Source organism: Archocentrus centrarchus, chromosome 17 (assembly GCF_007364275.1).
Source record: "Archocentrus centrarchus isolate MPI-CPG fArcCen1 chromosome 17, fArcCen1, whole genome shotgun sequence".
Classification (NCBI taxonomy): Eukaryota; Metazoa; Chordata; class Actinopteri; order Cichliformes; family Cichlidae; genus Archocentrus; species Archocentrus centrarchus.
Genome location: NC_044362.1, coordinates 5,822,221 through 5,846,097, shown reverse-complemented (window position 1 = coordinate 5,846,097; position 23,877 = coordinate 5,822,221). Strand labels below are relative to the sequence as shown.

At 40.2% G+C, this 23,877-nt stretch overlaps 1 protein-coding gene across 1 annotated transcript in view; it reads left to right on the top strand.

Annotated features, from left to right (window-relative positions):
• Positions 1–23,610, top strand: part of LOC115795390 (xenotropic and polytropic retrovirus receptor 1 homolog) — a 40,030-nt gene extending 16,420 nt beyond the window's left edge. The window contains exons 3-16 of the mRNA XM_030751276.1: positions 6,725–6,826; positions 6,952–7,175; positions 9,393–9,542; positions 9,685–9,768; positions 10,439–10,520; positions 12,962–13,051; positions 13,267–13,364; positions 13,569–13,748; positions 13,848–14,010; positions 14,094–14,288; positions 14,506–14,669; positions 15,191–15,330; positions 15,520–15,741; positions 16,627–23,610. Of these exons, the coding sequence (XP_030607136.1) occupies positions 6,725–6,826; positions 6,952–7,175; positions 9,393–9,542; positions 9,685–9,768; positions 10,439–10,520; positions 12,962–13,051; positions 13,267–13,364; positions 13,569–13,748; positions 13,848–14,010; positions 14,094–14,288; positions 14,506–14,669; positions 15,191–15,330; positions 15,520–15,741; positions 16,627–16,681 (1,949 nt within the window). The 3' untranslated portion in view covers positions 16,682–23,610. The remainder of the gene's footprint in view (positions 1–6,724; positions 6,827–6,951; positions 7,176–9,392; positions 9,543–9,684; positions 9,769–10,438; positions 10,521–12,961; positions 13,052–13,266; positions 13,365–13,568; positions 13,749–13,847; positions 14,011–14,093; positions 14,289–14,505; positions 14,670–15,190; positions 15,331–15,519; positions 15,742–16,626) is intronic.
• The last annotated feature ends 267 nt before the right edge of the window (positions 23,611–23,877 follow it).

Sequence of the window (23,877 nt, the reverse complement as noted above, 5' to 3'; positions counted from 1 at the left end):
ATAAATAGTTTTTAAATGTCATGAAGGTGGCTCCTTTTTTTATCTGTCAATATCTCCATGGTAACTTGTGATAATGCACAACCTTGCAGTTATCCTCAGTGTTTAATTTTAAAACTGCCACAATTTCACTGATTGTTTTTGAGATGACATCTTAAGTAGGATATATATTCTCTGCTGAAGCAGTACGTTTTATATGCAACCTGATGAGCTGCACATTGGTAATGCCACCGAAAGAAGCCATGCAGCAAATGCTGTGTATTGTATTATTAAGTTACTTGCATTCAGTTGGTGATTTTATTTATTTATTTATGTCTTAATTCACAGCCAATTTTTTTTTTTTTTCCACTGCTAGTAAAATAAAGATGATAAATTTGATTAATGTATTCTAACACTCTCTGTTTGCTGCCTTTTGAGCAGTGAATACCAAGAGTGTGAAAGAGGAGTTAGGGTTGCAAACAAAGGTAAGGTAGGGATGTGAGCTAAATGTTTATCTTTCATGATTTTTATGGACACATACAAGAACACTTCTAGACCATATTAAATGCAGTAGTTTTACTTGTTTGTAGTTTAAGAAGCAGCTGGGCAGTTGCCCTTTTACTGTGTTAATATGAACAATATTTGTCTGCAGGTTTCTTCCTTGTGAAGTACTGAGTGTATCCAGTTAGAGTCAAAAGCAGGATAGCAACAACATTAATAGTCATGCTTCATAATATAAAGGTGGTAATTCACTGCATAACATGCTGTAGTTGAAAACAATGAAATTGAAACTCCTCTGTGCCATCAAACCTGGAAGGTTCAGTTCTCTAATTATTTTTATGTGACGCCACTTCGCCCTGCATTATTGCTTAATTATGTGTCTTTGCAAAAAATACAGCTACAGGAGCCACAAAATGACCAAAATTTAAAGGTTCTTAGAAAGTCTTAAAACCAGTTATCAGAGGCCTTTATTTCATCATGTAATGACAGGCCTCATTGTGTCACTGCACTGCATACATTTAAAGTAATACTAAACAGCGTGACGAGCACAGCGCGCTTTCCTGGTATCTGGTCTTTCATCTTATTTTGACAGAACCAACTTTAACCACTTAAAGGGCCTATTTTTAGTCAGAAATATGATGTCACAAAACATTAACCTCAAAACGACTCCTGATCCAAACAACACCTACAAAACAGAAAGCCCTTTAACCACTTACTGTGGTTACTGTTGGCTTGCACATCAGCCAATTGCCCATTGATCTTATGCCATTTATTGGGCTGTGTGGTATTAGTTTTTAATCAGTGACCCACTCAGCATTTGGCAGCTGAAGTGAAGGAGGTACCTCGCTGTAACCAGCTGCTTAATGAAGCGCATTCCAGACATTTTTCTTTTTATCTGTAACTGTAAAAATTAGTTGTTACTTCAGTCACATGTTGAAGTTTAAGGTCATCCAAGTTCTAGTCAGGAGTGTGTTCTGCTGTGCTTCATCTGAAATTCTTTAGGTTTATATTGGGCCCCTTTTTTAAGCTAGTTCCTGTGAAGTGAGTTAGCCTGGTTTATTGTACTCTGTCCCTACCAGAGATACGTAATTTTGCATTGCTCATGGTGTTCTAATATTTTGAGCTGTTGAGAGATTACCACAGCTGTTGGCCCCACAGTCACATTACCAAACACCCTGATAGCTGCTTAATTATAAGCTGAGATGAAAAACGTCACTGGTGAGCTTGCCATTGTGTCAAAGGTAACCGTAATTAGTGTTGTCTGTCTCTCCTCCTACTTACCGAGAGTACAGTCAGTGAGACTAACGATAAATTATTATATTAATACTGGTATCCATAAAATCTTTAACAAAGGCCCACATTCCTAATTAATAAAAAAAAAAGGAATTTTGCTCTTTGTGATTCATGGATATTTGTCTGTTTATTGATGCTGGATTGAGGTTATGTATTCTGAGGTGTGGGTTCTGTTTAACCCATAATGCTCAGAAACAGACGTCAGGATTATGTAATCGTGACATAATTCTACTCTTCCCATCCTCCTAAGGACTGTCGCATAATCAGAAGGTGGAGACACTTCTGTAGTAGATATTGTGTAAGGCAGCTATGTTGGGTAGGTGTTCAGTTGCTGTTTTCTATACCAGATGACCACATTGTTGTTATAAATAGCAGTGTTTTTATTAGGCTCTATTCATAGAGTTCTGATAATGTTTTCTAGAAATCTACACATGTTGATGTCATTAAATGATACACATTACAGATGAAAATTGCCTGTAATTTGCACTCATTGATTGCTTAAACATGTTTCGCTGAAGGACAACTTGTTTTCTTTAGGCTTACGACATGCTGAAGTAGCATCCTGAAAATTAAATGAAGGTTGCATTAGAGAACATCGTAGGTTTCAAAGGAAATTCCAAAATAAATTCTGATCACAAAGTGATCAGTGGTGGGTACTGCCATGAAAGTTTTTACAGGCAGTTTGCCGTCCAAACCACCTGAAGTGGATAAGCGTAAGAAGATGGATGGAATAAATAAAGTTTCTGGAATTCTTCTCATAAAGATTTGAGTATTGATGATGAGTGCTGTCACCTGAGCTCAAAGTGTGCTGTTGTTGGTTAATTTTGTTTCAGTCCGGTGGCTGTGAAGGCCATTCCAGGGTTTCTGTCAATCCCCAACTATACTTATAACCACCCAAAGCTACTACCAATAAATGACCTTTTTGTCTGCGTTTATCCCGCTGTTCTTGTTAACCATTTTTACATTTGTTCAACTAATGTCTATCTACATACATCCACTAGTTATGGCACACTAATCCATTCATAGCTGTATATGAACAAGGTGGAAGTGGGAAATAAACACACTGGTGTCCCTCTCCTTTTCCCTCCTCCCTCCAGTGTGCAGAGCTGCACATAGGGAGTCCTGCCAATCTCTCGCTCACATTTAGTGAGTAATGTTATAGCAGGTGGATAGTGCTAAATGAATCGAGGGCAGCAGTATATTGCACTGAATCGTGAACAAAAGAAATGGGAAAGTTGATTTTAATAGGTGTGCACGATGGTGAAACAGCTCCAGGAATGTGTTAACACAAGCTAATGTAAACCAGTTAAGATGTTTGATTTCTTGCATCCTAACAGCAGCTTTAAAGATGAGCACATATTGTAAAGTTACTTTGTACTATAGAATTGGTGTGAACTTTTATTTACAGTACAGCGCATGTGTGATGTGTTTTCACAGCCTGTCATTTATAAAGCCTGTACATACTGTTGGTGTGGCACACAGACTGACTGATTGATTGATAGCCTGTCTTGTGCGGCCTACACCATCCCTTCATATGGTGCCGTGTTACATAGTGTGAGTAGTCCAATCACGTGTTGCTCCCTACTGAGACGCTGTGATTCACAGGCTGATCCATCGTCATCTTCTAATGATTAAATCCATCCTAATATTTACGTTCACACCAGCTGACCTTTTGTTCCTCTATTTTGGTTTATTTTAAGGTCGCTGTCTGACTTGTCTCCAACTCACATGTATATTTGACTACAGTGTTGTTTGGAAAATGATTAATGTTTTTTTTTTTATCATCACACACACGTCACACACAATGCATATATATATATATATATATATATATATATATATATATATATATATATATATATATATATATATATATATATATATATATAATATGAGAAATCTGTCAAAAACATGTTTAAAAAAAAATTTATGTAACTAAATTCACAACTGATTTTCACCAGTATGATTTTCTACATAAGGAGTCAGCTTAACTGTTGACAGCCCGTTCTGTGTCTCTCTGTTCTGGGGTCACTGGCAGGTTCAGATTTATTTAATGTCCTTTTTAATGCTGTGAGTACCCCAAATAAGGGTACCACGAGAGGTAAGAGAAATTGACCTTTAAAGAGAACGCCATGTCATGATGTTCCCTTCCTGTAACTCCCGTTTCAGTGTTTTTTAGCCAAACACTGCAGTCGCTGAGTTCCACATGAGAACACGTGAAATGGTGCAAGAGTAAAGCAGGGTGTTACTAAAAAAAAAGAAAAAATGAAGCTAAAAACCATCTTGTCAAATGGAAAGTATAGCCTTTTACTGAGACATGCCATAATGATAATAATGATAACAATCATTATGACTTGAGCTGAGACACAGAGAGAAAAGAGCCGAATAAGGCCAAAAAGGGATAAGGAGATTAGTGGAGTCTGACATTGGTGGCTGTTTGTGTGTTTGTGCAGTGCTGAGAGAGAAGAGGAGGAGGGAGTGGTTGGGACACACCAATTTAGTTAATTTGGTGTCTTGTCTAAAAGCAGCCAGTCTGAAACACTGAGTGAATCACTGAGTGTGCACAGTCTAGAAACCACCTGACTGGACTGTTGTTTGGTTGTTGTTGACGTGACGGCGGGTACAACTTAGCGGTTGGACGCACAGGTCCTCTATGTCCACTGTTCAATTAAAGTTTACCAAAATCGGTGGCATCTGAAGTTGCTGAGATCAAAAAATGTTGGAAATTACAGGACTGGAATATAAAGGTATAAAAAAAGCACTTGACTCAGTGGGAGGAACAGGAATAAAAGTTTTGAGTGTGTGTTTTGGTATTCAGGTAAGTATAGCTCTATCAGCATAACACTCCAAAGAGAGATGAGGTTCGTGATGATGTTTTCAAAAACAAACTTTGATGAAAAGTTTCATTTACAAATACACTATAAACTCTACTTAGAGTTTGATGGAGCAGCACTTCAATTTGCCAGTACAAAAATTTCAGATTTTGTTTATTAAGCAAAGCAGTGACAGAGTGGTCTAGTCTACATAGAAGGGCTTGACCGTGACAGTGCAAAGACTGATGTGGGTACCAAAAAAAAGGTGAAGAATTGCGACATTGATATATCAGATCTAATTCCTTCTACATATAGAGTATGTAAGCTTTACTGAAAAGGGAAAACGATAACTCCATTGTTAATTTACCACATGTATGTTGCAGACTGGTTAGAAACTGTAGACTGTATGGAAAAGATGGACATAGCCACTGTGAGGTCACACGCTGGTTTGTGAAATTCCTTTTTGACCCCTTGATTTAAGCTATGGGTGGACCTTCCCAATATTTAAAGAATCACTCACTTTGTTGCTAATAGTGGGTTACTAGTGGACATCCAGTACTTTTTTTCACTGGCTGCTTCAGTCGCTCTTCAAATTTGATTCAAGTTTAACTTGGTACGCGCCCACCTTCCATTGCCAGTGATCATTTTGCCTGTTGCCATCTTGGTGTTTTGAACCTGGGCCTGTCAGTCCCAAGTTGTAATCCTCCTTTCTGATACTTACACTGACCAAAATTTACAAAATGGACTTAATGTTTTATACAGTATGGCCTGAAACTAGTGACTGAGCCTATAAACTCATCAGGAAAGTGTTTGCAGAGTCAGGGGTGAGGGCCGTTTCCCCATAGACTTCATTAAGGTAGAGCTATGGCCTCTTGGTGGCCTTTAAATAGAATTCATGTTTAAGGCACTTCTGCGTTGGCTTCACTTTTCAGACCTGGAAGCTACATCCATGTTATACTGTCTGTGCCTCTTACTGGCCATTATTTAAAACAAACACAAAAAAACAATTTTAAGGCACTAAAGCAGGGCCTTAAAAGACTCTTATAGGACTGGGAGTCTTGGTGTGTTTTTAAACTGCAGCTGGTCTTCTGTCTTCTGAAAAATGGAGTCTATGTTCATCTTTGATTTACAGTCTAAGTTACCAGGTTAAAAGGTTATAGTTTCTGTGTCTGTGAGTGTGCTGGGGTCCACTTGGGTTAGAGTGAAAGAGGTTTCATCATCAGATAGAGACTTTAAGGCTCTGTGCAGACGTCCACATGCCGCCTGTAGCTGTCTGTTCGTGTCAGCAGCAGAGCATAATCAGTGCTCATTGTGATGGGTCATTGTGATGGGTGTTTTCCTGTATGGTCTGCAGACAGTTCTGAGGATATCATAAACAATGAAGTCAGAGCTGCAAGCATCCCTATGAATCTTTTCCTGCAAAAAGAAGGTCCCCAGAATAGAGTGAATTAAAACTAAATCAGCTGCGGTGGTTGATGCTGATCAGTGGCTTATTTATTTAAGTTAGGAGCACAAATGTCTTGACCATTACTACTGAAGTGTGGTTAAATATTACTGCAGACAATGAATACATTTTTATTGTCACTGTGCTTTATTTCTAAAACTGACTGTTTAAGGAAAGTGCTTCATTTGGATGGACACTCTGAAATAATAAATATAAAGAGTAATTATAGTATTTAATTCTAAGTTCTGATTTGTTTTGTGTTTGACGTGTTTTCAGTTGAAGATGTTAAGGGTCTGTTACGGCCACTGTGTGAAGTTAATCAGTTACAATACGAAGTTAAAAAGGCTAAAATTGTGACCTGAATTAGGAATCTCTTATGTGTACTTCACATTCAGCCACAGATATCAGTCACAGACAGCACACGGGTTGGAGGTCCAAATGTACCCGGAAAACAAAAGGGGAATTCTATGAAAACTTGCTGGAAGCTCCTGTCTCACTGCTCCCTCTGATGGCTGGAGCACGCCAGGACAGGGCAATAAATCATTTTGCATGCGCACAGTCACCCACTTGTCCTTTTAATGCCTTTTTAATCTTCTTTTCATTAAATTTGTGTGCTCAGGTTTGTTTCCCATTTGGTTAACTCAGTGCTGTGAGACAAGTGGTCCTCACTGTTGTAACAGTTCCTCTCTTGTTGCAGTCACAGATGAAGATACAGTCAAGAGGTACTATGCCAAATTTGAGGAGAAGTTCTTCCAGATGTGTGAAAAAGAGTTGGCCAAAATCAACACCTTCTACTCTGGTAATGACTGCAGCTGGTAGCACTGGGCTACATACTGAGACATAATGGTTTAGCTACAGCTCTTATTATATTGTAGTGACTTTTTAATTCTTCTTACTTTGACATCTCTCTTTCTCCTCTTCCAGAAAAGCTGGCGGAGGCTCAGCGGCGATTCGCCACGCTGCAAAACGAGCTGCAGTCCTCGCTGGATGCCCAGAGGGAGAGCTCGGCCAACGGAGGGGGCCTGAGGAGGAGGAAGACGGTGTTCGCCCTGTCGCAGCAGGAACGATGCAAACATAGAAACATAAAGGACCTGCAGCTGGCCTTCTCAGAGTTCTACCTCAGCCTTATACTGCTGCAGAACTATCAGGTGCACACTCATGCACAGCAGATCACAAAGGAAACACTTCCCTTACTTGATTAACTCTTCATGTGGATGCCATTTATTTAGTTTATTGGAGTGTTTTGATCGGGATACTCCTCTGAATTTTATGCATATTTTATTCAAGCAGTGGCTCAAAAGGCAGTGTGTAGAGTTACAGGCAACAGCTGACTTATTATTAGTGTTTCCTCCTACAGAACTACAGGTCTGGTTTCACTTCTCTGTCTGCACTAAAAGACAAAGTTGGAGACTAATCTGTAACTGTTATCTACAATTATCAACTAAATTGCTTATTTTTTTCCTTTAAAAAACAAAAAAAAAAAAAGGGAAACAAGCATATCTCAGCTGTAGTCCTGGTAGGTCAGCTGATACCAGCCCCCATCAGCTGATGGATCAGCCAGTACTAGTCAACACGTTGTCTACTTTGGAGATAAAAATGTACTGTTTTTGGTGGATTTTGACATGCTCAGTCCAGACATTTCAAATAGCTGATTGATTACAATTTCCAAGATATTTCATTTTTTTACATCTTACACCTACAGCTCATCTGCTTCATATGATATTGCACCTTTCTTCATTGTGTAATTAAAAAAAAATCACACTTAATGTGAAACAGATTAGAAAGCATAGCAAGAGTATTCCAACTCTGTTCACAAATATATTATGGGATGTTCTGACACTTAGCTACATCTACAGTACCAGTCAAAAGCTTGGACCCACCTTTTACTTCAGTGGTTTTACATTATTTAAAAATTCTCTGCATTGCAGATTAATACTAAAGTCACACATATGGAATTATTTAGTAAACAAAGTGTTAAACCAGAATATGTTTTATATTTTAGATTCTTTAAAGTAGGCACCTCTTGATTAGATGGCATCTTTGCACATCTCAGTATTTTCTCAGTCATCTTTATGAGGCAGTCACCTGGAACAGCTTTCAGTTAACAGCTGTGGTCTCTCAAGAGATCATTTCTTGAATTTCTTGTCCTCTTAATGTGTTTGAGCCCATCAGTTGTGTTGTGAAGAGGTAGAGTTGGTATACAGTGAATAGCCCTGTTTGAGTAACATTTTAATCCATATTATGGCAAGAACGACTCGACTAAGTAAAGAAAACAAAGGTCCATCATTACTTTAAGACATGAAGGTCAGTCAAACTTTGAAACATCAAACATTATGATGAAACTGACTCTCATCAGGACCGCCCCAGGAAAGGAAGACAAAGAGTTCATCAGAGTTAGCAGCCTCAGAAACCACAAGTTAACAGCACCCCAGATAAGAGCCCACCTAAATGCTTCACAGAGTTCAAGCAGCACACACATCTCAACATCAGCTGTTTAGAGAAAACTGCCTCAATCTGGACTTTATGGTCAAATTGCTACAAAGAAGCCACTTCTGAGGAAGAACAAGAGGAAGAGAATGGCAATAAAGAGGGTGATGGAGGTGTGCATCAGATGACCTGGCCTCCACAATCACCTGACGTAAACCCAGCTGAGATGGTTTGGGATGAGCTTCACCTCAGAGTGAAGGCAAAGCAGGCAAAAAATGCTCAGCTCCTCTGAGAACTCATTCAAGACTGTTGGAAAACCATTTCAGGTGATGACCTCATGAAGCTGATTGAGAGAATGCCAAGAGTGTGCAAAGCTGTGATCAAAGCAAAAGGTGCCAACTTTGAAGAATGTAAAACATATTTTGGTTTGCTTAACTACACTTTTAAGTTTACTACATGACTCCTTATGTATTTATTCATAGTCTGGATGACTTCAGTATTAATTTACAATGTAGGAAAAAATAAATAAATAAAAACATTGAATGAAAGGTGTGTCCTTTTTTTCTGGTGTGTGGTACTTATTTAATTATCTAACAATGTAGGTCACCAAAAAGTGCAAAAGTTATATGCACTCACTGGCAGAAGTTTTTTAAAGATTATATTATGGAAGAAGAAAAAGATATTCCTCGTAGGATATTTTTAATATGCTTTAAAAACATGTAACTTTGCAGCATTACTGATTTCCTGATACTAGGAAGGTGAAATCTAAGGCAAGAGTAGCAGCCACAGAGATAATATCATATGGTTTGAAATGTGACAGTCGCATTTCATACTGGATATAATTCCAATTCATACAAGCCCAATTCCATCATAATGAGCTGAGTAGTTTAGGAAGAATGGCCACCTTACTCTCTCTGACTCCCTCTGTGTCCCCACAGAACCTGAACTTCACAGGTTTCAGGAAGATCCTGAAGAAGCATGATAAGATCTTGGAGACATCAAGGGGGGCCGACTGGAGGGTGGCCCATGTTGAAGTAGCTCCGTTTTACACATGCAAGAAAATCACACAGCTCATCTCTGAGACTGAGGTACAACACACACACACAATACAGAGCTACATACATCCAAATTCAGACATGCCTCCTTGGCACAGCTAAAGCAGGCTGTACAAAGCCCTCAATGTCAAAATGAACAATAAGGAGGACTGACCTTCTAAACTTTATTTTTCAGGCATTGGTCACCATAGAGCTGGAAGGTGGTGACAGGCAGAGGGCCATGAAAAGACTGAGGGTACCTCCACTGGGTGCTGCACAGGTCAGTCACACATATACACCCAACATTAACTCAGCATCCAAATTTAATCTAGTGCTTCAACTGTGTCTAAAAGGCAAACCAAAGTGCTCCTGTTGCTCTTTTATTGCCCACTGTCAGACTCTCTTTATCATGTTAAAGCTGTCATAGTAACACTGTGTGGAGAAAGCATAGCTGTAACAGGTGCGGCTGATATCCCCTTCTTTGTTGACTCTTTGTGAAGCTTTGTGAGCGTCCCGGTGCTGCTGCTGCTGCTGCTGCCACATTAAGATTGCTCATGTTCTGACCGCTTGCACTTGTGTGTCTTTGATTTTATTACTCACTTCAAACTTGTGCAAACAGCAAAACCTCTGAATGAAACTTTTCCTAAGCCCTGCCTAAACCTCTGCCTTGTTCTCTGTTTCAAATCAAATCAAGTGATTTTTACTGGAATAAACATGAAGTTTACAAAGTGCACATTATTAAATTATATTGTGACAATATAGTTTATATAGCTGTTTAATGTAATCAAAGAACAGCTGCAGAGTTGCTTTAAGCAATCATTGTAGATGCAGTTGCACGTTACACACAGAGCGTTCAGCACACAGTTTTCCCGTTCAGCTGGTGTGCAGTATTTGTTACCCAGAACAGTGACCAGTTTACATTTTTGTCAATGTTATCTGTCTGTCCACAGCCTGCTCCCTCGTGGACCACCTTTAGAGTTGGCCTTTACTGTGGAGTATTCCTCGTCTTAATAGTCGTTGTGATCATTACAGGTAATGACACACACTTCTAACTGATATTTGTAACATTGAATGTCTCAGTTTATACTTCCTGGAATCCGACTGTACACAGGCCAGAAATATCTTATTATTATTTTGGGTTCAGCTCTCAGTGGAACAGAAGGGGGAAAAAAACTGAATCATTGTGATGTTTTAACCAAGAGATTGGACATATTTAAAAATGACTAATATATATATATATTTTCCATATCATAACCTATATATGCAGGACATTTGCAGGCATTAAAATAAATTCCACACAGGCTGATCAAAGTTAAAAATTAAAAATTCTTAAATATATAAAGAATTTGTAGATATTGTTTTCCTTGTTGTGTGAGATAACAGGACCTGTAACTGTTGGTGGTCAGAAATGTTCGTTAGGAATCTCTTCAGCTTGTAATGGCTCAGTGTTAATTTGAACAAACCCAGCTGGTTAACCCCCTCGCGTTACCTACAGTTGACTTTTGCTGTGTCACTACTGTTACACTATAACATTGCTGCTGCTGGCACCCTGAGGCAATTATAGATTCACACGTTGTATTAGGTAATCTGTCATCAGTGACAGGAAGTCAAAAGGCCTAACAAACTACAGGTGAGCTGAAATCACTGATAAAACATTCAGTATTTTTTTCTTTATCATCAGAAACATCATTATCACAGATTTCCTTGAAATATCGTGATATTATTTTGAGGTTATATTGTCCAAAACATAATTTTGTATTCTTGTAACCGTGTCCAGGAGAACACTTTGCTAAGGTGTCCTCCTGGACATTAATATTACTTCAGCAGAATCAGTGAGCATATTAATTTAATATAGATTTAATTTGTACAGATGAATAAAGTCAGTTTTTCCAAACAGGAGCTGCTCGATCCATGTACAAAGTATAATTCATTGGCAGTTTTTGAAGTTGTTGTGTAATGATTTTCATTGTCCTACTTATACTAATGCAAAATAAAGTTGCGTCTTTTAAAAGGCATTGGCCGCAGCAAAATTTAATAAGAGCTAAACCACATAAACAAGTTGCCTAAATATTGATGATAATCCATTTATTTCTATCCAGCTAATTGCTTCTGGCCTTGAACACCGGTGTGTTGTAAATGTTGTAATTGAGGTATATAAGTAAGGATTTATTCATCAAATTATGTGATAAAGGCTGGGACTCGTGAAGAGCTCCTAATATACGATCATACGGTTCCTGTGGATCAGTGTTACCAAGGTGATTTAACGTGTTTTCACTGGTTTTTATCCTTTTCTACTGTGTCTGGTTCCTGTTGGCATTATGGATAACCAGTATTCCAAGGAAGCTATTTAGCTTTTTTGCAGTGACGTGTTGGCACTTCAGAGCAGAAAGATTCATGAGTCAGTATCATAGCACAAGAGATTTACTATTTCTGTACATAATCTATCAAGGTGTTCATGTGGGCATTACCATTTTAACCCCTAAATAGAGCAACGCTTTGTTTTAATCATTTGTCATGCATCAAGTAGTATTAATTATTTCATTTCTGATGCTAAGCTTGATAATCCACATTAATGTAGAAAACAAAATTAGCTCTGCAGGCTCTCTTAACTTTGGGCCAAGCAGGTCCAGCAGCTTCTGCTTAGCCTCCATGACTCTGTGTATGCAGGTCAGCTCCCTTTAGTCCTTTCAGTGCACAGCAAGCTTTCAATTTGTAGTACAGTAAGCTAAAATAAACCAAACGGCCCCAGCTCGACTCCTTTGACTCTTTGACTGAGCACAGCAAGTTTCATGTTATTTATTCATTAAAAATGATCATCATTAATAAGATCCAATTCTGAGGTGATTTAAAGTGTTTATTCCATCACTGTGCCTGAACTTCAAAACAACTTTTAAATCATAGTCATTAAACTCAATTAAATCTAGAAATGTGGTGGATGACATAATATAATTAGGTTATATTATTACATCAATTTAATTTAAGTGAGTTTTTATCACAGAAATAATTTGATGATGATAAATCATTGAATGTATTGTCATCACTCCTGTGGGTGATCAGGCAGCCAGTTTTCAAACTTGGAAATGTGATTACTCTAGAACGATGTGACCTGGGATTTTCAAATCAGTTCCATAGCTGCATCTACTACTAATCTGGGATATGTTAATTCTTACCATAATAATGCCAGTTATCAAAGTGAAACTATTCTGAGTGCGTTATATTTATGATGATTTCTTATTCCTGGTTCTTAAGTAGCCATTTGCAAGTTGCTGAGGCTCATTTGGGCCCCATGTGTGCTTCTGATTGTGTGTCCTAGAACTTGTGCTTCTGGGAGATTTGTGTCACCTAAAGATTCTGCTGCCGGGAGGCTGAGGGCGGGGGGGGCACTGGCTGCTGAAAGTTTAGTTTTTTGTTGTTTCTCTTTACCGCTTTCCATCTTTGTCATTGATCACACCGTTTCTTGTCTTTGTGATTAGGAGCTGTGGTGATCCGTAGTTCTGATGTTTGGCCAATGGTCAGGATATACAGAGGAGGCTTCCTGTTAATAGAATTCCTCTTCCTGTTAGGTATGCTCACACAAACACACTCATGCTGTACACGCTTCCGTGCTGGAAAGTTGGGAGTCAACTTTCCATCCAGGCATTTCATTTCAGGGTGAGGAAGTTCCTCAGGAGTGGAAAATGGCTCTAATCATATCCTGAAAATGCACGAGTTTCATTCTCGATGTGAGCCCTAAACTTGAATGAGTTTTTTTTTTTTAAACCTCACTTTTGTCTTGTAGGCATCAACACCTACGGTTGGAGGCAAGCAGGTGTCAATCACGTGCTCATATTTGAGCTCAACCCCAGAAACAATCTGTCCCACCAACATCTGTTTGAGGTTAGAGCCACTCACCTGTTCCAAACACACTACAGCCACAGCAGAAATAAGTCGTGTTCCTATAAATATTTATCTGACATAGTTTAAAATCTGGAAATTTCTTTTCCTTCTTGGTTTGAGGCTGTATTCCCCCTCAGGTTCACTGGGAAAGGACGTCATGCTCATGAACATGGTGACTGAGTCATTTTGTTTGTGCATGTGCAGATTGCAGGGCTGTTGGGGGTGCTGTGGTGCGTAAGCCTGCTGTCCTGTCTCTTCAGTGACAAGATCCTGGTGCCAATGCAGGCCAATCCTCTGGCTCTCTATGGGGTCTTCTTCCTCTTCCTCATCAACCCCTTCAAGACCTGCTACTACAAGTCACGCTTCTGGCTGCTCAAACTCCTGGTAAAGTCACATAGTTAGAAATAATACATCGTGTTTGTTTATTTTGTTCAGCTTTTATTCTGAAGGGAAACTGTTCTTCCTGGCCGTCTTCCTCCACAGTTCCGAGTGGTGACCGCTCCGTTTCATCGTGTTGGGTTTGCAGACTTCTGGCTGGCTGACCAGCTCAACTCTCTGGGGGTGGTTCTGATGGACCTGGAGTACATGATCTGTTTCTACAGTTTTGAGCTTGACTGGACGAAACACGACGGACTCATCAGCAAAGGTGAGACTCTAAGATGTATTTCAAAGCTGAGAAAACTGATGCAGTGATATATGCCTGGTGCTTCTAAATGTCATCCTCTTCAGGTAAAGACGTGTGCAACTCCTACTCCTACGGCGTTCGAGCTGTCATCAAATGTCTTCCTGCGTGGTTCCGATTCGTCCAGTGTCTGCGACGTTACCGTGACACCAAGCGGGCCTTCCCTCACCTGGTTAACGCTGGGAAATACTCCACTACCTTCTTTGTTGTTACCTTCTCTGCCCTCTACAGCACACACAAAGGTAAACTCTCACACTGGTTTCATTAAGTGACTGAACATCAGCAGCCCTGAAACAAGCTGAAGTCAGATTATCCGGGGAGTTCATTATGGATTTGCCTTGGTTTCATGTTTAATCATATTATAGGACGCCTTCAGATTTCTAGAAATGTTCCACTTTTGAGTAGTTTTTAGTGTTTCTTCAAATTCTCAGTTGTGTAAATCATCTCTCTCCTCCACAGACGCAGGCTCTGAAGCCCAGATCTTCCTCTATTTGTATATTGGCTGTTTAGTGGTCAGCTCATGTTACACTCTGGTCTGGGATCTGAAGATGGACTGGGGACTGTTTGACCGCAACGCAGGAGAGAACACCTTTCTGAGAGAGGAGATAGTCTACCCACACAAGGTATTACACCGCACCAAGCTGCAGCCTCCGGAGCCTGAAAATGAAGCCACTGCAAAGTGCTAAAGCTGAAAGTCCCTGAAGCTCTCTGCTAGGCCTCGCTCCCATTAACTTGTATAAATAAGCTGCACCTCTTTGCAGCATTTGTGCTGTTGGTTCTGTTTGGAGTATTTTAAATAAGGCTTTTATTATTATTATTATTGTTATTACTTTGTTACAAAGTGCTAATGATCAGGTATGTATATTTATGGGAGCATCTTACAAACCAGGCTCGCAAGTATAAGCTGATAATTTAGCACACCACCCTCTTGTCCAAATATGGCTGCTTTTGTCTCCAAAAATCCAACACGGCAGCACCGAAAATGTTGACACTTCAAAATGAGGTGTCCAAAGCAAAGTGGGTGATGCCACTGTGGCTAGATTCATCTTTTACATACATTAGGTCTGATCCTTTCAGCTTCTGAGAAAATAAAGTGTCACCTGTGTTGACAGCTGCCTTCTTCCTGTTCTTTTTCTTCCTCCAGGCCTATTATTACAGTGCCATAGTAGAGGACGTGCTCTTGCGTTTTGCGTGGATTTTAACTGTCTCCCTCACCACATTCCTCAAGTTTGATGGTATCTCTGACATATTGGCTACAGTGCTGGCTCCACTGGAGGTGTTTAGGTACACTAAATCTCTTTATTTTCTCAATTTTCCCTCTTTTTCTCTTCCTCCTTTCATTCTTAACTTTCTCACATGCATCTTTTCAGTCTCAGTCTTAAATTTTGGGTCTACATCTGAAAGGAAATACAACAGTAAATCAATAAAGCTAAGTAAGTAAAATCGTTAACAGTAAGTGGTTGATCTCCATAGGCGCTTTGTGTGGAACTTCTTCCGATTGGAGAACGAACATCTGAACAACTGTGGTGAATTCAGGGCTGTCAGAGACATCAGTGTGGCTCCGCTCAACGCTGATGACCAGACCCTCCTGGAACAGATGATGGACCAGGAGGACGGAGTCAGAAACCGGCAGGGCAAGAAGAGCTGGAAGAGGAGCTACAGCATGAGTCTACGCAGGCCACGGCTGGCCTCACAGTAAGTGTTATCATCTTACCACCCAAAGTCCACACACTTATCTGCTAACTCAGACAAGTTAATGACAGAACTCCGTTTAAAAAGTTGATCCCAGATTGAAGAATTTAACTTATAATGCAAAAAAGGAGAAGCTGGAATGTCTCTCATACAGTATGTGTTACAGACGCAGTCAGTTAGCTGTAGGCAACAAAGTTACTTTGTTATAGTTTTGTGAGCTTAGATTATGTTCCTGCAAAGTCGAGTTAGCTAACTAACTAAACTGTTTATGCAGATTATATTTACTGTAAAAAACAAAACAAGTCAAAGAAATTTAAGTAGCTACGTTGTAAGCAAGCTTTCTCAGGTGGGGAGGTGGGTTAATGTTAAAAACCTCTTTAATAACAGTGGGGGTTTTTAGATGAGATTAATGGTGCTAATGCTCATATGATGATATGACCTGTGGTTCACAGTGAGAGGCTGATCCACAGTGCTTTCTGTTGCAAGCACAGTAAAAAAAAATCCAAACTGTGCAGTACATGTTTGAGAAGTTTGCAACTTCCAAAGTCGTCCATTGTACGTACGTGTGTATGTATGACACTCCCTACTTTATGCAGTAATGTCAGCATTATCACCAGCATTGATCCCTCTCTGCTGATAAAAGGGTTCACGAGAATTAGAGTTTTTACAGTTTTCGTATTTTACTTTTCACTGTAGTTTCACTTAGTTTCCACAGTGTCTTTTATACTGTGGAACCGTTTCTGTAAGCCTTTACTGGTGCAGTGCAGGCCTAGAGCTGACTGATTTGAACACACATGCATGGATTGAAAGAGGGAAACACACCAACGTTATGATGATGTTTCATTTGCAACTTTAAACACATTTTTTTTTTCCTTTTTCTCCATTTAGGTCCAAGACCCGCGACACCAAAGTTCTCATAGAGGACACAGACGATGACTCCTGACATCAGGCCACGCCCCTCGCCTGGGTCCAGAATTTATTCAAAGGAGGAAACTCCACCTCCTAACTGAGGAATTACCCAGAGAGTGGGCGTAGAGCTCCCAACCAAGGATGAGTTTGAAACTCATACCTACATAATCTTTTTTTTTTTTTCTCTCTCTCTGATGCATGAGCCTCTGTTTGGGTTCAGAACTGTTTCAAGGGAGGAACTTTGACCTCTTGAACAAACAGCCCAGCAACGTGGCCAACCTGCTGTCAATAACCGATGGTGGGCTTATCACTTAAACTCTACCTTACCAAGCAGTGGGTGGAAAAACTTTACTTTGACATCAATAGCCTCCCAGAGGTGAACTCTTAAAGTACACCCACTCCTCCGCCATTGCTTGGGCTTCTTCTCAAAGCCTCAGCATAGCATGAACAACACAGCTGAGTGAAACAGAATTGACGTTTTCCAGTGCCGTCTCAGTGCCACACTATTCCCATACAGGGAGAGGCCAACAATTTAAGCTGTCCTTTAGCTGTCAGCATCCCACACTCCCAGCATCCAGGAACTGATTGGACAGAGGCCTTGAATAAATTATGTACTATTGGTAGCTGAAGAAATTAGAAATCACCCAATACTTTGGACCTTGGAATGAAAACAAAACCCTCTTTCTACAACAGGGGTTAAAATGTGTCCTCCTCCTCCACAACAGACAATGCAGACGAACAACTTGTAACTCCATTTAGTCACTGGATTGACTTCCCTGTGCTCTTCAGCTTGCCCACTCAGTCATCACAGAGCTGCCTACCTGCACCTTACATGCTTTAGAAACAAATCACACAGAAACGTGCACTTTGTAGGAAAAGCGAATTGGAACGGAATACTTATAGTTTGGACGCACAGACAATGATTTTTATGTGTTTCATCATTTTTGGAGGTGCGACACTCGGCCATTATTCTTTACGAGACCCTGGGAAGAAGACAAAGAAACTTGACATTTTATTTCTAATGGAGGTTGTAAATATGAGATGGACCAAAGTTCCCTTGTGGAAATATTCAGAAAGTACCACACAGATAAAACTATAAAGTTTTGAGTTCATACTGTTTGGAACAGCAGCTGGAATGACTGTTCGGCTGTGGAGCTGAGAAAGAATTTTACTTCTTTTTTGGAAAAAGATGATGATCATCCTATTGTAATTCCCACTCACCCTATGTGAAAATATCCTCCACTGGGAAAATGATCCTGCTTGAATGTATGTCAAATTATTTGTATATGCGTAAGTGGGAGAGCTGCCTAAATGCCACCTCATTTAGGTTCGAAGAGGAAGGAACTTTTATGTTGTCCCCTGAAATCTTGAGTGAAAACCTGAAGATGGTTTGAGTAGAAAGTGTTGGTTTATAGAGCCTGTCAAACTGGCTCACTCACATGTGACAGTGGTGAAAAAGGGAGAGGTCACCTGTCTGTCATCAGTGTCTGTTTATCAATTGGCTGGTGTACTTAATCTGGAATAACAATGACAGGCTACATACATGCTAGGCTAACTTGGGTGTAACTGGGGGTTGAGCTTGATTGCAAGAAACAACATGTCAACGCAGCAGAGTGACGTTTATGACCTAACGTCTGAAACTGCCGTTCTTAGAAACCCTGCATTGATGTACCCAAGTTGTTTCTTTCTGATAGTGAAGGGGCTCGGCTGCGGTTTGGCCTCCATGGTTCTCTATCAGCAACAAGTCACACACAATTACCAATACATCGTCTGCATATCTGCCCAAACTCATTTCATAATAATTTTTAACCAGTGTCACTTGGTGCTGCCAAATCATCAGAGCCACAAAATGAAATCTTCCGTTGTTTCTTAAATACAGGTAGCTTGATAACACTGGAGAAAAAGCTTTCCTAAATGTTGCTCACGGAGTGAAGATGATGGATTTGTTGCTTCCTTTTCACATTCCAAAAAGTAGTCTGCACACTTTTGCTTTGTGTTTCTGGTTGGACCAGCATCAGCTCCCGTTGGGGTCTTAAAACAATCCTAGAATGTGTTGAGTTCTCATTTTTGCAGTAAACAATTTAATAAGCCAGCGATTCATTTTTTTGCATTATAATTTTTCATAATTCGTGGATGCGTTTGAAAGTCCTGGACTTGTGATGTCCTGTAGAAAGCTCTGAGTTAAGCCATCAGTGAGCAATAAGTCTCTGCCTCTTAAGGGTTGTGTGCACTTTAATGGGAACCTGCATTTTTCCTTTTTCTTTGTGAAAGCAGTCTCGGTGGCTCTGGCTTGAGGAGCAGCATTTACGTTCTGGTAGCATTGGTCATACTTTGATTCTACTTGTTTTACTGGTTATTTGCCTCAGTGTAGTGTTAGAGAGCTATTTGAGTTCTCAGATGCAGAATGCATCAAAATACATTTTTCGTGGTTATATTTTTTTTAATGTTGTTAAAGCCCCAGAGCGAATGTCTTTAATCCTCAATTAATATATATTTCTTACTTGAAATGAGAAGCATACTTGTTTTTCTCTCTGGCTAGATTAAATTGGCATTTGCTATTGTCCTGTAACACATGCTAACATTCCATTAGCGTCAGTGTTTTCCTCATTATTATAAAAACAAAGACATGCAAATATATGAATTCCATAGTATATAAAAGCATGTAGACCTGATGCTAAATATTCAGGTTCCTCGCGTGATGTCACGCACACGTTGCCTGAGACTTGTCCTCCATATTGAGCTTGATACAACTTGGAGCTACTTGGTAAAAATGGGTATTCCCTGACCTGTTGGCGAGTGTTTCCTGGACGTTCCTGGATGTTGCTTGGTGAAGTTGGTTGCAAAGAGAGTGCTGCAACACAAACCTGCTTGCAGTTGCTGTGGTTGCTAGCAGATTGCCCATAGTTTACATGGAAGATGCTGATTTATCTACAAGCGGCCTGCAAGTGTGACACAATCTGGGATTGGAAAATGTTTCCCTTTAAAGTAAAAGTTGTGCCTCAGCACTGCAGCCAACACATTTCAAAAGGGTGCAGGCATTACTTTGAAGGCTTCTGCATCTGGTTTGTGTTGCAATTTTCACATTATCACTACCACTCAAAGAGTAGTTAATAAGTGTTTGCAGACAAGTTCACATCTTCTATGCAATGTGGGTGACTGTGGCAATATGTCATGGACCTCTTTGTGACCAATTTCACTGAGAGACTACCAGCAACCAGTCACCAACCACTCAGCAACCAGTCACCAACCAGTCAGCAACCAGTCACCAACCAGTCGGAATATGTGCTTTACCCTCACGGCTGGTGGTGATCAGATGGTTATTCATTCGACCCTACAGTGTCACATGTCAAAAAAGGTGGACAGGTTATCACCACAGGGTGAGTGGTCATGTGTCTGTAAAAACTTAAATATTATATCTCAGCTGTATAAATTGCTCATCCAGTTAAGCTAATGCTTGCTAATGATAATTGGAAAGCTTGTTAGAATGGAAGGGTTTGTTTTTTCCTTTGAAATAACTTCGTATTAAATGAAATGGTGTTCAGAGGTGATCAGAATATCAGAGGAAGTCACTGGGGGTGACTAGCATTAGCCAAGACGTTTAATGTGTTGGCTGTTAGCTCGATACAGATGATAATAAACTAGCTCTGTGAGTGCTTTTGCTACTTAAACAAGACAAAGTCAAATAATTTGCAGATTGATTTTGTTTTGCCACTTTCACTCATGGCCAGGACTTTAAAATGCCTCCATGTGGTTAGCTGAGTACGAAAGATGACAATCAGTATTTTGGCAGTCCAGGAGTTGCCCTAGGGATGCAATGGTGTCAGTTTCCATCCAGAATTAAGCTATAAACTAAAACTTGAGCTGTAAAAAGTTTGGATATTAAAAACTTTCCATGTTAGCAAGTTCTTATGATATGCTGAAGTACTAGGTCTAGAAATTTAGTGTAAAAATGATGAGGTGCATTTTTCTGGATCCTGCTTCCCTCTTTTTCTTTCATGTTAGTTTGTGGGGAGCCGGTGTTTTGGTTCAGTATGGATAACATTTGCTTTAAAAGGGTCAGCAGACTGGTGCTAGTATAGAGCTTTGCTACTTAAGTGAGCACCCAAAGCACTTTTTCTGCTGCAAGCCTCATTCACCTAATCACTCACACATTCCTGCAAGCACTTTTTTCTATGCCTAGAGCACCTTTTAATCTAACAATCACAGAGCGACCATTTAAAAACCCAACTTTATTCATTCATTTTAAGAGGTGCGTTTATAAGTTTACAAGCATGTAGCTGTCTGTAGCTCTCAACTGTTCTCAGCTGCTGATTTGGAGACTTAAAGAAGGAGCTCTGAGTTTTCCTTTCTGCCTTTTGTTGCATCACTAGAGCTCAGGGTTCACCTCTTTCACAGACTCACGGAGAGCTTGAAAAAAATGAGGTAGACAGGATCGTCCTCCTGTAACCTTTTATTCAGAGAACAGGTCTGCGTTCTAAAATGCTCCATCATTCCACCCAAAGAGAAGCGCGTCCTCCGTTTTGTACTTTTACTTTGTAATTCCTCAGGTTTTCACATGGACACTCACATCAGATTACTGTAAAGCCATTCCTGCATGAATGAACAGCGTATTTCACATTGACAGGAGAGCGGGAGATGCAATGTGATTAAGATTTTGTACTCAGGATATTGTGAGCACATTTGCACCTTAGCATGCTAATTCACAAGCAGCCGTGACGCTTCCTGATTCCTGTCAGGCCCCCCCACCCCCCCATGCCATCAATTTGTGATTGTACTATTTGAAACCTCAGTGTGTTTGTTTTCTACATGGATATCCTCAGAAGACTTGCTTTATCTTATAATGTGCATCCAAATCCAGGAAATGGACCAAATAGCATAGTTTGTTGCAGAAAGTCCATGTTGGGCTTCTTTTAATTTATTTAAATTTAATGCATCAGTTATTTAAAGATTTCAGCTGCAGGCAGGCTGACTTGGCTCTGATGGATTTGGACCCTGTGACACGGAGCTTTATTTCTACACTCCACTTTTGTTAGCCTTGAAAAACAGATTTTAAGTACAGATGTTTGAGATTGTGACAGACAGGTGTAATCCTCTTCCCTTGTGCAGTTATCAGTCAGATGAAGTCCACAGTAGAGCATAGGCCTGGGTGTAAAACGTCAGTATGATTTTTGGTGTTGTCAGAAATGTTACAGAATGCCAAAAGCTAAAATTGAATGTTTTATCCACTTTGTGATTTTATTCCTTTTGCTTTGTTCACATACTTTCAGATTTCAATCTAAATGTACTTTTTTTTTTTTTTTGCAAAATGTTTTTGGATGACATTTGACAAGTTTATGTTTCAAATAAAAAGTTGTATAGGGAGGTGTGTTAATATTTCAGTACCTCAGCAGGTGAGAGATGCCCGGGCCGCAGTCTAGAAAGGTGGAATCTGCTGTTCTTTAAAAATGTCTTAACCCTCCTTTCAGCCACCTGATTTCTCAACATTTCACTCTGTACCAGCTGATTCTGAACTAGAGCTCAGTAACTCTTTAAAACACTCTGAAGTTCAAAGGGCACTCTTAAAGGTTTGATGTTCTCCTGGGGAGCAGCATTAGGTTCTGACTACACAATATGGGATGGTCACTATGACGGGTATTTTCCAGCATCTTGGCCAAGAGCCATAATAGGTGTGGTCCTTGACCATAATCTGTATATAAAAGATGGATGTAGCCTCTGTGACATCACCCAGTGGTCAGTGAATCCTCACCTTCCTGTTTTCATCCATTTTTCTTAACTGCTTATTAGGGTTGCCGGGGAGCTTGAGCCTGTTCCAGGTGACAGAGAGGGAGGGCAGGAGAGCAGGGGCTGCCAGCCCATCACTGGGCTCAAACTCAACAGCTTAGCTTAGCTTAGCAGCCAGATGTCACGGGAGAGTAGTGGACACTGCACACTCAGGTGGTAGTGACTCGTAAATCACACAGTAAACCATACCTGGATTTATCCTCCTCCTGGAGTCCAGTGGAGACCATAATGTACAAAATGAACAACATCAGGTTGTGTTTGCTAAGATGTGGAACTAACCACCAAAACCATGAACTCATCACTGGGATCACAGATCTACCCGACAGAGTTCTATACAATTCATAGATGGTGTAAAAGATGGATGGATGTCACTACTCTGACATCACCCATTGGTTTGGGTGTTTCCGCTCATCCGTTGCCATCTTGGATGCAAAGGCCCCGACGTCACGGGTAGAGGAGGGTCTGACTGTGAAACCCTTAGTCATTAGCCAGTGATACCACACATAATCCTTAACTTTGACCAGTGTGACCAAGATTTACAAAATAGACCTAATCTTTTGTTTAGTGCGACCCAACATGAGTGACTGAACCCATAAACTCAGTAGGAAGGTGTTTACAGAGGTGCAGACAGAAAGCTGTTTTCTCATAGACTTCTGTAGGTCCAGAAGTCTTTCTGCAGTCACAGCTGACCATCTGGTGGCCTTCAAATAGAGCAGGTTTTTGGGCACTTCTGCGTTAGCATAATTTTTCTGTCACAGAAACTATGTTCATACTGTCTGACACAACCAGAAGTGTTTTTATAACCACAGTAGTCGCCCCCTGCTGCTTTTGTATTTCACTTTTCAGACCTGGAAATTATGCTCATCTTTTATATAGTCTGTCTTTGACCAGTTATTGTGTTTCACCCCCTGCGTAATCTCATCAGGAAGGAGTCCCCAGCTTTTGGAGTTGAGAGTGAAGCTCTGAGTGTGTCGTCTTGTTTGAAAAAGCCTTAAATGCCTACAGACCTCCAGGTTTACTAGGAGGACAGTGTGGGCTGTCTATGCTTTTTCCTTCACTGTGAAAGCTCTGTGCTCACTGTAACCGGAGCAGGTTGTGATATAAGGTGCAGGAAGTTTAAAACGGTTCTGACAGACGATGTCACACTACATGAGATTGCCTTTTTTTTTTTTTTTTTTTTTTTTGGCTTGAGATCCTTCGTGTTTCAGGTCCCACTGCCTTCCTGTTGATATTGTGTAGTCTGAACCCAGCGTAGAGGATGTTGTCAAGAACAAGACTTTGAACAGAACTGGGTGGCATGATTGAATTCAAAGTTGTAATATTGCTTTTATTAAAAAGAACAAAACCTCTGTGGAGGAAGCGGCACAGCTGTTACAGGGAAACGGAGTTTTTGCTGAGCTTGTCTTAAACGTTTTCAAACACATTTTCCTGCAGCGCCACAGTCCACTC